Below are 16460 nucleotides of genomic sequence, written 5' to 3' on the forward strand. Positions count from 1 at the left end.
CTTGTTTAGGTCTCCTGAGCTTCCAAGTTTCTAAAGAGCAATATTGTTTAGTGAGGAGTTTGGCATCAGCACTCCCCTTAAAACTGTTATGTTTTGGTATTTTGGGAAATTTTATGATGGGAATAATCGGGCAGCTACATAATTTTCTTGCTATTTATTTAATCAAACAAATCAGGTATACATTTCTGTTCCCCTTAAGGAGGATTATTACATTACATAGACATTTCAGTCCTGTTCTTATAGAGATTTACAGTATCTAAGCACATTATCTTATTGTAGGCATTTCATACTGAACATAGCTGTCTTGAATCCCATTTTGAGAGAAAGCTGAGATATAAATCCATCAGACAAACAAACAAACATATTCTCTGTTGTCCTTATAGACCATTTATATTTGTACCAATTTCTTTCAACATATATATTAGAGTCAGTCTAGTGTATTTGATTTTTGGGCTCGGACTTTTGGAAGCCAGGATCCAAATTCCCATATGGCTATGAAAACCCTTGGGCAAGTCACAATCTCTCCGCCTAAGAGGGATGATGATGATGATGATGATGATGATGATGATGATGATGATGATAGGATTTCTTTATATGCCGCCCAATCACTGGGAATCCGGGCGGCTTACAACAGAGGGGATAATAAAAGGTAATAGCAATAAACATGAAGGCAATGAAAAAACCGTCATCTGAACAAATCTTGCCAAGAAAACCATATGCTAGGGTTGACATAAGTCAGAAATAACTTCAAGGCACTCAGCAACAAAAATACAGGGTTGTAGCTATGGGGATGGCCAAATGAGGGTTGTTTCCAAATAAGGATTCAGCCCCCCCCCACCACCACCATGAAATTTTCCTTCATTCCCCTACGTTTTAGCATTGCAGTAACTTGAACCTTTAGAAGCATTTAGAAATAGGTATCCAAAGCAAAGTTCCCAAGGGGATGCAAACACAGTATAAGCACAAGTATAAAGGATTTTCAGTGTTTCACTCTCTGCGATGCTAGAATGAAGTAAAAATTTCATGTGGAGGGTCAACATTTCTATTTGGGAGGGCAATGCTTTCACCCCCCCCCCCCCCCGATCCCATTACATCCCTAGGTAAGACTGCATCTGCAGAAATACATTTCCAACTTATGGTGACCCTAAGGCTAACCGATCATGGGGTTTTCTTGGCATGATTTGTTCCAAAAAGGTTTGCCAATGCTTTCCCATGAGGTTGAGAGTACATGACTTGCCCAAGGTCATCTAGTGGGTTTCATGACCAAGCAGGAAATCGAACCCTGATTTCCAGAGTGGTAGTCAAACACACAAACCACTTTTTTATTTGGTTTAAGGTGACTTTCATATTGTGGTTGCACTACACCTCCCAAACCGTTTGTCAGCCAGCAATTTTAGTGGACTTTTATTATTATCCAATCTTATCCAGCCAAATCATTACAATTAAAGAGAACCCAGAATTAAGGACCACCAACTATCTGTTTGTATCTCTGTCATCAAGCATGATTAAGCATCCTTATGATGAGAGATTATTCCTGGTTGGATTCTCATATTTCCCCCCCATAAAACTGACCACGTTTTGTTATCACTTTTTAGTAGTTTACTTGCTGTCATGTCCAGAGAGCAACAGTTCACAATTGCTTTCTAAATAGAACTGACTCTTTTAAACCTTCAGAGGCACCATCTATTAACCAGCATGCAATTACTTCTGTTATACTTTTCACTATTAATAACCAGGCTTCATGGCCTGAAACTGGGAATATATATCAGCCAGCCCATATCTCAAGGCAGGTGATGATGTAAAAGTGAACCAAAAAGTGAGTTGTCTTAGATAGCCCTTGATCTCCGGTTCGCTTTGGTATTGCAACAGGCATTTTTGCTTTTGCCAAACAAACTGTGGCTTTTTCTCCAATCCTAAAGATCATTTTGAAACAGGGATGGGGATTGCCTACCCCTCTGGACCTTGCTGGACTACATCTCTCATCAACCAATGAGGAGAGATGATAGATAAACTTTATTATGGTCAAAGACCAGCAGATCAATGGTTAAAAAATGCATAAAAAGTAAAATAAGACACATATAAGAAACTGTTCTAAGTTTAAAAGCGGGGAGATACAAATCTGTCCACAAGATTAAAATAATACATTGCTAGTACAATAGAAATAGATTTGGTAAAACAGATAAATAAAATAATAAAAAACAGTTACGTTCAATCAATAAAGAGAGAGATGATCACGTACTAACAGGCATAGAGGAGGGATGATAGGAATTGCAGTCCCACAACCTCCCAACTGCCACCATATTCCCTATTCATGTTTTTATGTGTGCTGAACATGAAGATGTTTTAAAAATCCACAACACATTCACTGCAGGAGCCATCTCGATATGTACATTTATGGTAAGGAGGATTTTAGTGATGAACACTGTTACTGTTCGTGTTCCTTCTTTCTCTGGGCACTGGCTTAATCTCACAGTTTTTCTGATCAGAAAACCAATTAGACCCTGCTTGCTGACCAGGGACTCTCAGCTTGTTCAACAAACTACATAAATTATTGTGGCATTCATAGTTATGGGATAGTGGCACATTTTCTCTTTCTGCATGTAAGTTTTTTTTCTTAAAAAAATATCTTTTGTACTCGTTACCCAGGCAAGCGTTTAAAATGAAAAGAGAGAAATAGGGAGAGAGAATAAAGGAATAAAATGATCCTGGGAAAGCTAGATTAATTACCATGCCTTTTGTCAATGCTTGCAAAAATGAAGTATTCAGTAATTTGTTTAGTAATTTGCAAATAGCTGCCAGACCCAGTTAGTGGAAATTACAGGGGAAAAAGGAGGCAAAACTTGAAAAAGTAACTTTTTAACCACAACTCCCCAAATCCCCCTGTCAACATGAGCAGAGGTGGAGGCTTATGAGGAATGGGTCATAACTGAACGGTAGAATCATAGAATCTTAGGACATTACTGCATGAGTTCTGTTCCCGTTGCAGTCAGACTTGTTAAGGAACACAGAATTGTACTTGTTTGTGAGCAGCCATTATTGTATGTCTACTCACATCTTCCTTCACATGTCAGGAAGAAAGTGAGATGGCAGAAGCAGCCCTGAAATGACTGGAGCTGCTTCTGTCATCACAGTCTAGTCCTGACTCTCTCCTAACCCAGCCTCCCTGCCTCCAGCATGCATTTCAAGTTTCTTTTTAAATATTCGTTTTTATTTACACTATTTCCTGCAGTTCCAGAGCTCTGCTACTACAATTTAAGTTTTTAAAAAGACATAAAGAAAGGAAATAGAAAATAAACAAACAAATAAATAAAGGCAATCAGACTGCTTGGGAATAGTGATGGGGAGGGGGAACAGGGAGAAAGGAGAAGACACTGCTACCATATGACCCCATGGTCAATATCACAACTTCCTTGGCAGCAAAGTTTTGCACCTGGGGACTTGCACACTTGTGAGCTCATTGATGGGTTTCCCCCATCAATGAAAAGGGATGCCCTAACCACATTTTGCAAACACAGCAGCTGTGGTTTGGAGGTGTTGTTGTATGATAGGTATTGCCAAAGCCTCTTTTTTCTGACTCTAATCACAGTTTAAAAGCCACGTGTGATAAAGTCTCTAGAGCTGAAAGGGACAACAAGGGCTATCTAGTCACAGTGTAAGCCATGCAGGAATACATACCTAAAACCTCATAAAAGATGTCCATCCAACCTCTTGTTACCCAAAATATCAGGGTCCCAAGAGGGCACCTACAATAAGTATTTAATAGAGGAATAGAGGAACTATAGCAGCTGAGAGGGCTCGGGCAACTCAAAACAGGGATCAAGCCTGTGTATAATGGTTCTGAGAAACAGAACTCCCAAGTACAGGTTTGACACATTTTAATTACAAGTTATCAACAATCACACAAGACTTCCATTCAAGCAGATATGCAAGAACTAATGATATAAAGGTGGTAGCAGATAGCAACTTAAAAGGGTTTACAGAGGGTAATATTGTACCAGTTCCAGATGTGGAATGTAGTGAGAAATCGCTCAACAGGTGCGTTGGAACACTGGGTTGGCCAGCTTATGCTGAGGAGTCAGGCAAGAGATGAACAGGGTGTCTGTCTGAATCTCCAACATGGCCAAACTGATGGTGCACTGGGAGGCATATTTACTGGGCAGAATGTATCCTGGGGCAGATTCTGGGATTAAATTGAAGTTTCCAGGAGAAAAGAATCAGCAGAGAACTTGTAAGTTACTGGATAATCAATGCAAATCTCTCTAGACAACAGACTATCTCTTCTAGAGGAAGGTATGCTTGGACTTTTGTTCTTTTGCAAACACCAAGTCTATTACTCAACATCACTCCTATCAATGTAGGGATGATGAAGATTCCAATCTTGATTAATCTATCCTAGACATGTGTTCTTGAGTTCCCCTGCACTGAGCCAGTAGGATCTCCTTACATGGCCATGGATGGCTTTATATGGCATGGCTAGTTTACTGCACTGGGGGTGCCTTCTCGGCTAAACATGCCTAAAATGTCTGTTTTGATATCAACGTGATATTGAAAAAGGAGAAATGTAGAGAGCTAGACCTTGGGGTGACACTCAAAGCTGGAGAAGCTACTACCCTCCAAGGCAGCATATTCCACCATCAAACAGCTCTCACAGTAAAAAAAAAAAGTTCTTACTAATGTTTAGGAAGAATCTCTTTTCCTGTAATTTGAATGCATTAGTATTCAATGGTCTTTGGAGCAGCAGAAAACAGGTGAACTTCATCTTCTACGTGGCATCTACGATAACGTCCCAAGCCAAACCAGAGGCTCTTTTACACCACACAATTATAGCAGCATAATACCATTTTACCTGCCCTGGCAACATCCTATGGGAATGGAACCATGGCAGTTAAACTGGAATTATGGCACTATACTTGTATAGAGTATAGAAAGAGCCCTATGATAATTTGTGTCAAGTGTAACTTATGAAAATATATATCTTAGTTCTGGATAAATGCCTCCCCCTCTTCCAGGTACTATGACATTTCAGCTAAATTCAGAGGAAATGGAGAATCCTGAGAGGCTGGCAGATTTGTCCTCAATCAAAAAGTCCTGTTGTGTAAAGCCTCTGAGCCCTGGTTCCACTACATTACTAGGCATATATGTGGAAGTGAGCAAGTAGCCCTTCTGCTGCTGAGGCCAAACAAGGAGATCTAAAGAGTGTCCATGGCAAATAATAAACACACTAGCTGGAGAACAGGAGGAACACATGATATTTCTTACCAAAAATGTTCCTCTTTGTAAATGCAAACATTGTACAGGAAGGAGGTAATGTTGGCAAGTTTCTTGCCTGAATTCCTCTGATATTCAGAGAACTCGCCCTACATACAAAGTCTGTCAACCAGTTTACAAAGAACTAAGCTTTTTGTGAGAGCTTGAAAATAACTCATTAAAAGTGACATCATTACTCCTTGTTTTTCATAGGACTGGGGCCCAACGGCATCAGATTGAATTGTTTTAATGTCAACAACATTGAATGTCACAATTTCTTGAAGAATGATTAATGGCTTGTTTGTTAGTTTAGAATGGGGATGCCCAAAATGCAGCCCATAGACCAGGCTCACCCTTTGGGACTACAAAGTGCGGTCCTTGAAACTTTCTGGGAACCCCAAAGAGCCCCAGACACCCCCCCCCCCCCAAAAAAAAAACTTTTCAGGCTATTTTCCAAACAGCCCTCTCAAATTGATTCAAAACTGCTATAGGATTTAGTGGCTTTTCTCCACCCCAAGTCCACCACAGGACCACAAAAGCAAATAAATAAGTAAATAAATAGATACAAAAGTTTGCAGAAAATCCTCCAAAACTAGAAATGACATGACACCCAATTCATTTATATCAGGTTTGCAGGGGTGAGATGGGGTGAAAATTGTCCTTCACCACCTCTGATTTAAAATGTTACTTCTTGAAAGAATTGGCATAATTTTTGTAGTTTTGATTTTTTAATTAAAAAGTAACACATTAGTAACATGTTATTAAGGTTACATCTGCACTGCAGAAATAAAGCAGTTTGACACCATTTTAACAACCATGGCTCAATGCTATTGAATTCTGGGATTTGCAGTTTGTTGTGGCATCAGAGCTCTCTGACTCACAAAACACTAAATCCCAGAATTCCATAGGATGGAGCTATGGCAGTTAAAGTGGTGTCAAACTACATTATTTCTACAGTGCAGAGGTAGCCAAAGAGCTAATGTAACCCGTTACTTTAAGAATATCAAGCAAAGAGTAACAACAATGTGTTTGTCTCTTTCTATGTAGTCCTAAATCTAGTGTGCTAGCTTCTATGAGCAGCTGTTTTGTCCTTGAGCTCCCAGCCTGGCCAATGATGATGGATTGTGGGAGCTGAAGTCCAAAACATCTGGAGGGACCCAAAATGGAGAGCTCCTGTTCTAAAGCAACCTTTCCAAGCTCTCTTCTTCAGCGTACACTGTCTTGGTGGTCTGCGTGGCGGATCCACCCAGGCTACAAAATGGGGAGGGATTGAAACTGTTGCTTTTCGTGTGGTTAATTTCATAGCATTTGAGTGAATCCCCGAGATGAAAGTATTCCAAAGAGCTGTTTGGCATTAATTGTGTAGCTATGGGTGCCAGTCTTAACCAGTCTTAATCGATTTCATAGCACTTGCTAAGCCACCCAGAAGGCTTGCTCGGTGGGAAAAAAATGCTATTTTGGATAGTTGAAATCCTTTTAGCAGACACTTGTCAGTTGTAGATAACCCTAAATGGGAATGGGGGTGGTGAAGTGAATCTTTGTGTTGGTTCCTTCAACTCTGTTCGCCACCTTTTTATCAACCCTGTTCCCTACAGAGTCCTTTTCAGTCATTCTTGAAGCTTATCTTAAACACCCTGCCTGTGCTGAGAAAATGCTGGAGGAAAGGGAAAACAATATCAGAGGCAGCTCCTTGGGGAATTGGAAGCTTTCTTTCTTGAGTCTCATGAGCAAAGCAGAAGTAGGAGCAAAACAATATCGTTTTCACTGTGGATTGTTCCCAGTTTTCTTATTGTCTTTTTCTTCAGGTGCCCAAGTTATATTTATTGTCTCAATATGTTAGGTTAGACTGGCCATTTCTGTATGGCCAGGAAGGAGGAAACCGAGATCCTAGGGGAAATCAAAGTTTGCATTAAAAATGCATCTACATATGTACAGTATATGTTAAAATGCAAATTTGGAAACATTGCACCAGGACTGCAGAAATAATGCAGTTCTGCTTTAACTGTCATGGCTTCATCTGGGTCTCATAGTTTTGTGAGGTATTTAGCCTTCTCGGTCAGATTTCCATCGGATGGAGCCATGGCCATTAAAGTGGTGTCAAACTGCATTAATTCTGCAGTGTAGCAGGAGCCTAGACATTCCACAGCTGGAATCCCATTGACACGCTACATTCCCCAACAGAAGTGGTTGAACAGTGTTGTCCAGCTTGAAATATTGTGTTTTAATTTGCAAAAGCAGAGTTGTAAATGCAGTGCCATCCTAAGTATCCACCATTCTAATATCCCCTCCATGGTTCTTTGGTAAATTTCAAATTCTACTTCCATCCTCCATCCTTTGTGCCACATACTCTATGTCCTGAAGCTTCTTTGTGTGTGTATATGTGTAAAATATTTTCTCTTTTAATTTATAGACCTTTGTACTCATGTGTATATTGCTGTATGTACTGGGAGGTATTGCAGGTAGTATCAAATGGCTGTATTTCTCCAAAGCAGCATTGACCAGCAGCCTCCTGCATCATAAAAACTTCTAGTTTGGGCAGGCATTCCTCCTTCCATCTGGAACCACTATGTGCCTTACCTTCCCACTATACCATTAACTGGGGCAGCAAACTGGGAATGCCCCTACAATTCAAGCAGAAAATATTTGGGAGGGCATTTTGGCATGCCACCTAACTTCAGTGGCATAAATGGAGTGTGTGTGCATGGGTGGGTGCAATTGGGCTGCAAGCTGTGCATTGCCTAGCCTAATATTTGATATCTTTTAACAGTGTGGATCATGTAAATTGATACTACTGTTGTTTTCAAACTCAGGCTGCTGCCCCACTGCAAATGGAATGCAGTTTGATACTGCTTAAAGTATAATGGCTTCATCCTATGGAATTCTGGGATTTGTAGTTTATTGTGGCACCAGAGCTTTCTGAAAGAGAAGGCAAAATATCTCACAAAATTACAGAATTCCTTAACATTGAGCCATGGCAGTTAAAGTGGTGTCGAACTGCATTAATTCTGCAGTGTAGATGCACCTCAAGGACCAGCATGGTGTAGCAGTTTGAATGTTGAACTAGGATTCCTGAAGACCAGGATTTGAATCCCCTCTCAGCTATGGAAACTCACTGGATGACTCTGGGCAAGTCCCACTCTCTCATCATCACAGGAAGGGAATGGCAAATCTCCTCTGAATAAATCTCGCCAAGCAAATCTAATCAGAGGTTCACCGTAAGGCACTATAAGTCAGAAATGACTTGAAGGCACACAGCAACATTGTTTTCAAACATCTGTCCAACAACATATCAATGACAGATCCAAAGAAAGACATCCCTTCAGCTATTCTGCTTCTCTCCACAGTTGTTTTGCCATGATGCATGATGATGGAAGAGCCATATATAGCTGGCCAGCTGCTGTATAAATATTCTCTGCTTCCCATGCCCCAGGTTTATTAGCCTTCTACTAAATAATTGAAAGAAAGATAATGCTACATGATCATTGTTTTTGCCCAGTGGAATCTTGTTTCATCCAAACCACAGAAAACCAGCAGGCTGCTGACTCCAGCTCTTATGCTCCCAGTTCTAGATTATGAGAAGGAAGCAGCTTTTAATGGCCAGTTAATGGTGCAGTCGAAAGGGCTATCATGTAATAAATTGGAGACATAAATCCCACAGTTGGCACGGGTAGCATGTAAGAAGGAGAGCATCAACAACAGCATCAACAAAAAGAGTGCCAGATAGAATTTCTCCCAGAGAGAAAACCGTTTTCCTTTGGCCATTCTAAAAAGCTTTCACATACATAGATCCCCAGATTCTGGAAGTCTCACTCAGAAAAAGCAGACTTGATCTCATTCACAGAGGTCTTTCCTTCAGTAATGACTAGTGGCTTCTAAGTCAGCAGGACAGCTTTGGACTTTAGTCCCAACTTCAAAGGAGCTGTCCAAAGTTCCAGGTTTATTTGGGAGACTGGGGTCAGAACCCCAGAGACTGGTGTTTGATCATTATCTGTCAAAGCTATGATGGTAAAAGAGGAGACTGGCAACATAGGTGGCTAACCTGCCCTGAAAATAATTTCTAGAGGAAAAAAATACTAAACTGGATAAGTAAAATTTTAAGGAGAGCCAAGGTGGTGTAGTGTTTGAGTGTTGGACTAAGATTCTGGGAGACCAGGGTTCAAATCCCTGCTCAGTCATGGAAACCCACTGGGTGACCTTGGGCATGTCACACACTCTCAGCCTCAGAGGAAAGCAGTGGGAAGCCCTTTCTGACGAAACTTGCCAAGAAACCCTTGTGACAGGTTTGCCTTAGGGTTGCCATAAATTAAAAACAACTTGAAGGCACACAACAACAGCAACAACAAAATCATGGCAGGTAAGATGCAAAAGCAGCACCCAGCACTGCTGGATAAATCTTGCCAAGAAAACTCTGTGACAGGTTCGCCTTGGAGTCACCATAAATTAAAAATGACTTGAAGCCATACAACAACTACAGCAAGAACAATTTCTACTAACTGCAATTCAAGACCCTTAAAGAAAGACTTTATTCTTAAGACTCTTTGGACTACACCATACATAGGAGGAGGACTGCAGGTTCAGCACCTTTGCTTTTGTTTAACTGAAACACATGCTGCCTTGTGTGGAATGTTTTCCCCCTAGTTTGAGAAGCAAAATTCATTTTCAAAATGAAAAATAAAATGAAGCATGGATCCCATGGAGAAGGGCTTTGTTCCTTTCTCCTTTAGGAGGGCTGGCTCCCTCTGCTTATATTCATCTGGTGACAGCTTGAGACTGGCTGTGTGCATAGAAGCTTTTGGCTCATAACTTCAGCTAATTACTGACTTCTTCCTGATGGGTTGAGTTGGCTTTTTGTCCTACACAGCAGAGGTCTTGCCTTCTGAAAGTGCCAGAGAGCACGATGAAAGTGCCACCATTGTGTCTACAAAAAAGAATGCCATTTGAAATGATAGAATTACTTAGATATCCGAGTACCTTGGAATTCTCCCTCTCTCTGTCTCTCTTTCTTTCTGCTACTCTCTCAATTTTTTTTTTTTTATGTCACCATGAAAAAGACTGCAGTAGCTATTCAGGTTGTTTTATAATATAATCCTCAATGCACTTACTTGGAAGCTGTACTGAACTCAACAGGACTTGCTTCTGAATAAGCATAGCTAGAATCCTACTGTGAGACTCCAAAACAAAGAAAATAAATAGGTAAATGTTTGGCTACAGAAAAAGTGAGCTATAGAAGGATATGATTTGGGCTTCAAGACCTTCTACGGGATCACAAGAGTGAGTTTCTTCATGCTACAATGTTATAGCAGTCTGGTACCACATCGGTTGCCATGGCTCCATGCTGTAGAAGCCTAGGATTTGTAGTTTGGTGGAAATGGACCACAGTACTTAGGCTTTCTAGCAAAGAGTTCTGAGTACCACACTACAAATCTCAGGATTTTGTAGGATTAACTCTTGACAGTTAAAGGGTATTTAACTGTTATATACTAAATGCACTTACTTGGAAGGATATACTGAAGATGGGGATGAGGACAAGAACGTTAATCCTTGGACACAGAAAGGGTTCAACATTTGTCAACATAGCCCTCTATGCTCATCCCATTCCTTTGTTCCCCTACAGAGGAAAAATTAGAAAGTAACCATATCAGCCTATATGAGATAGAGCCATGTTGAACAACACATTTGCTTAGAAATAGAAATGGTTACAATTATAATTAGTGATTTCAAGTTACATTAAATATGTATCAAACCTTCTGAGCCATGCTCCATAGCATCTTGGCATATTCTGCTGATATGATATCAGCTAGAACACCAGAAAAAGATACAAAGGCAGATAGTTTGTAAATAGTGCTTGCTCCTCATTGATGAGTCTGTATATTATAGCCTTCTATTGCTCAAGTGGTGCATGTTTTTATAAGAATTCTGTATAAAGTCAGTTTAATTGCTTGTTCAAGGTGGAACATTGGGGTTCCAAGCCAGAGCCTGCCTGGTTTTGAGCCATTCAATAAACTGTAGAGTTCAGTGTACTACCAGTTTCCTTTCAAAAAGACAAAAAAATCCTTTGGGATACAATGATTTAGAGACATGGTATTGCCAATATATCTGGTTATGGTCCTAGGGTATGTCTCCACCTGCTTTAATGGTCATAAGGGGTATATCTACACTGTAGGGAAAAGGCAATTTGACACCTTCTTAACTACCGTGGCTCCATCCTACATAATTCTGGGATCTGTAGTTTTGCGAGGCACCATTGGCAGAGAAGGCTAAAGACCTTTTTAAAGTACAGATCCCAGGATTCCATAGGATGAAGCTACAGCACTTAACATGGTGTCAAACTGCATTATTTCTACAATGCAGATGCACCCTTAGTCTCTTCATGAAATTCTAATGATGTGATGGGGCCTAGGAGTCTTTCATACAATTCTCAGAAATGTCACCAACATACTTTTCTCCTGGTTCTTTAGGAAAGAAAGTCAAGATAAGGCTGAAGTGTAGATATGATTTCTGTTAATTATGAACAATAAGAACTAGTGTAGCCTTTTGGCAGATGTTTGAGCAAAGAGTCAAGAAGCCTTGGGTCAAATATATTTCAGCATAAAGCAATGTACACCTTCCCAGCCTCAGTTCCCCATATAGTACTTGTAACATGGGGTTGGCAACGACAACGACAACTATAGCTGAAATAATTTCTCTGGACACTGTAAAGAAGCATCATATAAATGAGAGCTGGTATAGCAGTTTGAGTCTTGGACTATGACTCTGAAGATCAGGTTTGATTCCCAGCTCAGCCCCTCTGAGTGACCTTCAGCAAGTCACATGCTCTCAGCCTTAGGGGAAGGCAATGACAAATCTCCTCTGAATAAATCTTGCCAAGGAAACCCCATGATAGGTTTTGTCTTAGGATTGGCATAGGTCAGAACAGCTTGAAAGCACACAATACAAACACACACATACAACTGCACCGGAGCCAGAGGGAGGGCATTCCCCATTGAAGCTCCACTCAGGGCCTGCACAGTCTCCCAGAAAGGTCCAGTACCTCCATTTTTGTCTGCCATCTCTCTCAAAATGGCAACTGGAGTCTGGAAGTGATACAAAACTGCCTGCAACCATTTTGAGAGAGACTGTGATGACTGCCGAGATATTTGGGAGGTAGTGATGGTACTGTGAAGTGTGTGGGGTTCTGCAGGGATGCTTTTACACATCTCCACAGTTTTCTGCCTAGTTGTGTGCAAAATTATTTGAAAAATGTGCCTTTTTTAAAAAGTGGGGAGAGGTGTTTACATTTGGGAAGCCTGAGGAAGCGATCTAATGGGCTTCAGCATCCTCAAAAATGGGGCCGAGGGAATGCACTTTCCCCATTCCTAATCATCTTTGGCTGCATTGACATGGCAGACTGCTTTATCAGCCATGGCTCAACACTATGGAATTCTGGAATTTGTAGTTTGTTGGGGTGCCAGAGCTCTCTGACAGAGCAGGTTATCTATCTCCAAAAACTACAAATCCCAGGATTCCACAGGATGGAGCCATGGTGTCAAAGTGGTGTCAAACTGCATTAATTCTGCATTGTGGCAGTAGCCTTAGTCTTCTCATGGCCTCCAAATATTGACTATTCCTGTTGCCCTCACAGTAAATTTTCTTTCTTTCTTCAGGTCCTTTCAATTTGTCCCAAAGACATGAGAGCAGATATTTGTGTACATCTCAACCGGAAAGTCTTTAATGAACATCCGGCTTTTCGGCTAGCTAGTGATGGCTGCCTGAGAGCCCTCGCCGTTGAGTTCCAGACGATTCACTGCGCTCCTGGAGACCTCATCTACCATGCCGGTGAAAGTGTTGATGCCCTCTGCTTTGTCGTCTCAGGATCCCTAGAAGTCATACAGGATGATGAAGTGGTGGCTATATTAGGTAAGTTGAGATCCTTTTAACACGTCACCATCTGCTTCCACTACATCAACTGTACCTGCGAAAACTGATTAATCTTAATGCTGTCCAAGTAGGGATGGAAAGAATACTTTTAACATATTTTCAGAAATGGTCCAAAAAAGATTTCTCGGGTATCAGGAAAACCTAGCCAGAAAATTGCAGGTGGAGAAGAATCTTTGCAAGTTTGGAACTTACTCTGAGTGAAAAATGCATGCATCTTCTCCACAGCACAAAATAGCATTTCTGCGCAGTAAGTGCTGGTTTATGCACATTATTTTTTGCACAGGAAAAAAGAAAGTTTAGTTTTTTTGTGAACTGTCTGTGGCCTTGTCTATACTGCAGAAATAAAGCAGTTTGATACCACTTTAAGTGAATCCTTATGCTCCTGATCTGTGTTTCAACTGACCATGAGCAGCACCTCTGTCTTGTTTGGATGTAAAATTACCCAGTAATTGTGCTGCACACTGTTTGTGTTACATGGCAATATAGCAAACAATGGAATCAAAGCACAGAGGTGGAACCAAATCCACAGCCAAGCATACATGCACATCCAAGTGCAATGCTGTGTTCATCTATGCCCAATATCTATGCAATGGAAGCACATGTGCAACTCTGCTTCTACAACCTTGAACTGAAAGTGGACGTTCTTTGGACAAAAATGTCCAAACACTTCTGTGGAGGAAATTCTGCATGCTAAGACACATGCTGTTGTTGTGGTCTATCCTTATTGTTGTGGTCTATCCACTTTGGCATGGAATGAGCTTTTCAGACACATTCAGTTTACAAAGGACCTACTCCTGATGGAGCTGACAATTGGTCTGTTGATAGGAATGAAAATAGCCACCTTTATTTTTGGACTCTCTTGGAGGACATGACCTTTGGAGCTGATATGATGAGCTCTCACACTTTAAGATATACCACTACACCACTATATACTATCTTAGAATATAAAAATTATGTTTTGCAATCTGATGTAATTTGGCAGTCTGATCAGCCTGTCATCCCTGAATTGGCCTAATCATTTTTGAATGCCATCTAAGCAAAGAAGTCCTTTGTGGCCTTACAAAGTTTATGAAAGCAGATTAATGATGTGCGTTTGATTATTCAGAGTTCCAAAAATAACAGGCACAGGGTCAACAGGGTGACTTAAAAAGTGGAAGCTATGTGCTAGGAATTTAACATAAATTTCTAGTCTCATGAATATTGCATGCCCATGACATGAAAAACCAGCTGAGAAAAAAATTAATGAAATACGTGTTGTTTTCCTCCCTCTATTGGCTTTAATTTAGCTTGAAATGTAGTATCCTTAGCAATTGTAACACATCGCTTAATGCTGCGGTAATGAAGTGTTATGTAATTCAACAACTTCCTCCCTTGGGCACTGTTCTCACACACAGTGTCCCTCATATTATCTGGCTCAGAAAAATGGCTTCCCTGAGTGGGACGCTTAAGTGAGTACAGGGGCCATTTCCCCCATGAAAATGATATTTTGGCATGGTTATATCCTGTTACCCATTTGGAAGGAAAACTGCTGTTTCAAGTAGAAAGGTTTATTTGACACCTCTTTAGACTTGTGGTATAAGATGTTGAGAAGCCCATTCTTACAGTATTTCACAATTCCCCCAAAGTCATCAGACATTCACTATCACTTTCTGTGGGGCACACATGTTTCTGTGTGGATGTGTGAGAGAGGAGGAGGGCAGATGGGAGGGATTCAGCCTAGCCAGAGCTTAGAAATAGTATTTTTTGAACTATAGCTCTCAGAATCTCCCAGCCAACATGGCTACTAGTTTGATACTTCCATCTTTGGGCTTGTCTTTGTTGTTGTTGTGTGCCTTCAAGTCATTTCTGATTTATGGTGAGCCTAAGGTGAACCTATCATAGGGTTCTTTTGGCATGTTTCCATGGCTGATTTGAACCCTTATCTCCCAGTGTCTTAGTCCAATGCTCAGACCATTACACCATACTGCCCCCCACCAACTCAACCTGTATCTGCTATGACATCTTTACTTGATGTATGGCCTGATTCGCAACTAATCCACCCTTTATGGCCCTTAATCTGCTTTTAAAACCCTCACAGGCTACTCCTGACTTACCAGGTTGTCTCCTGACATTCCCAGGAAAACCTGGAGTTTCCTTAGTATGGACAGCAGCGATTGGGCACGATTTGTGTGGATGGCAAGTATTTCCTTCCTTAAAGGACCAATGTCACCTACTACCTGCTCCCCAGCAGAGCCCAGCCACTGGTGGAAAAGAGAAAAAGTCTTCCTCCTCAGGGCTCTGGGTCCTCCACTGCCACATTCTGGGGCAAACACCCCTGGCAGATCCCTGCTTTTGACACACCATTTGGCTGGTGTCAGAAAGTGCTGCCCTGGCATGTGATCAATCAGGAGCGGTCACTCTACACCCTCCTCATTGATTACATGGATGGTCACCCTGTTCTGACTTCACTAGACCTAGATAGGGTCTTCTGTCAGGGAGCAGCTTTTGTCTCCAGTAAGGCAGCAGCAGTAATGATGCCAGACCTGAGGAGGACAGGGCACGGGTGCCAATGCGTGGTTGGTTATGTTTAGCTTGGCAAACAAAAGACTGAGGGATCTTTAAATATCTACAGCACTATATAAATAAAATATAATGATGATGATGATAATAATAATAAATATCGGAAGGTATGTCATCCAAAAGATGGAGCCAGCATGCATTTTGCTAACCCAGAGACTAGAACACAAACCAACAGATTCAAGTTACAAGAAAAGAGATTCCACCTAAACATTAGGAAGAACTGTATAGTAAGAACTGTTTGACAGTGGAATAGACTCACTTTGGCGTGGTGGGAGTGGTGATGGACTCATCTTGGACTCATTCTGTTTGGAAGTCTTTAAACAGAGGCTGACATCTTTCAGGGATGCTGTAGCTGCTTATTTCTAGATGGCAGGGAGTTGAGCTAGAAGAACCTTTCTGCCCCTTCCAAGTCTAAGATTCTGTTATTCTAAATCAGTCCATAAAACTGATGGGGAAAAAAGAGCAAGGTAAGGGGAAGTTTTCCTCTTTCACCTTGCTCTTTTCATTTTTGGAAGACATAGTGGAAGCAGAAGTCAACATCAGGGACCCTGAAAGGCTTTACTCTGGTCTCTGCTGGGATGTGGGTCTTGGCCGGTTCCCCTTAATAGTTACCCTTGAGACTAGAATTGTGTGCTGAGAAATTATGAAACATTGCTTTCAAAAGTTCATGTGAAACACTTTGTTTATTTCAGGTCTCTTATCCAAAATTATTGCCAGGGATGTGGTACATAAATGAT

The 16460-nt window shown here is 41.1% G+C and overlaps 1 protein-coding gene across 1 annotated transcript in view; it reads left to right on the top strand.

The window, feature by feature from the left end:
* Positions 1 to 16460, top strand: part of LOC149315212 (voltage-gated delayed rectifier potassium channel KCNH5) — a 244103-nt gene that overhangs the window by 163496 nt on the left and 64147 nt on the right. The window contains exon 9 of the mRNA XM_089522753.1: positions 12891 to 13143. Within this exon, the coding sequence (XP_089378879.1) occupies positions 12891 to 13143 (253 nt within the window). The remainder of the gene's footprint in view (positions 1 to 12890; positions 13144 to 16460) is intronic.

The sequence above is a fragment of the Sceloporus occidentalis genome, unplaced genomic scaffold, assembly GCF_023333645.1.
Source record: "Sceloporus occidentalis isolate IW3139 unplaced genomic scaffold, rSceOcc1.0.p SCAF_4, whole genome shotgun sequence".
NCBI classification, from domain to species: domain Eukaryota; kingdom Metazoa; phylum Chordata; class Lepidosauria; order Squamata; family Phrynosomatidae; genus Sceloporus; species Sceloporus occidentalis.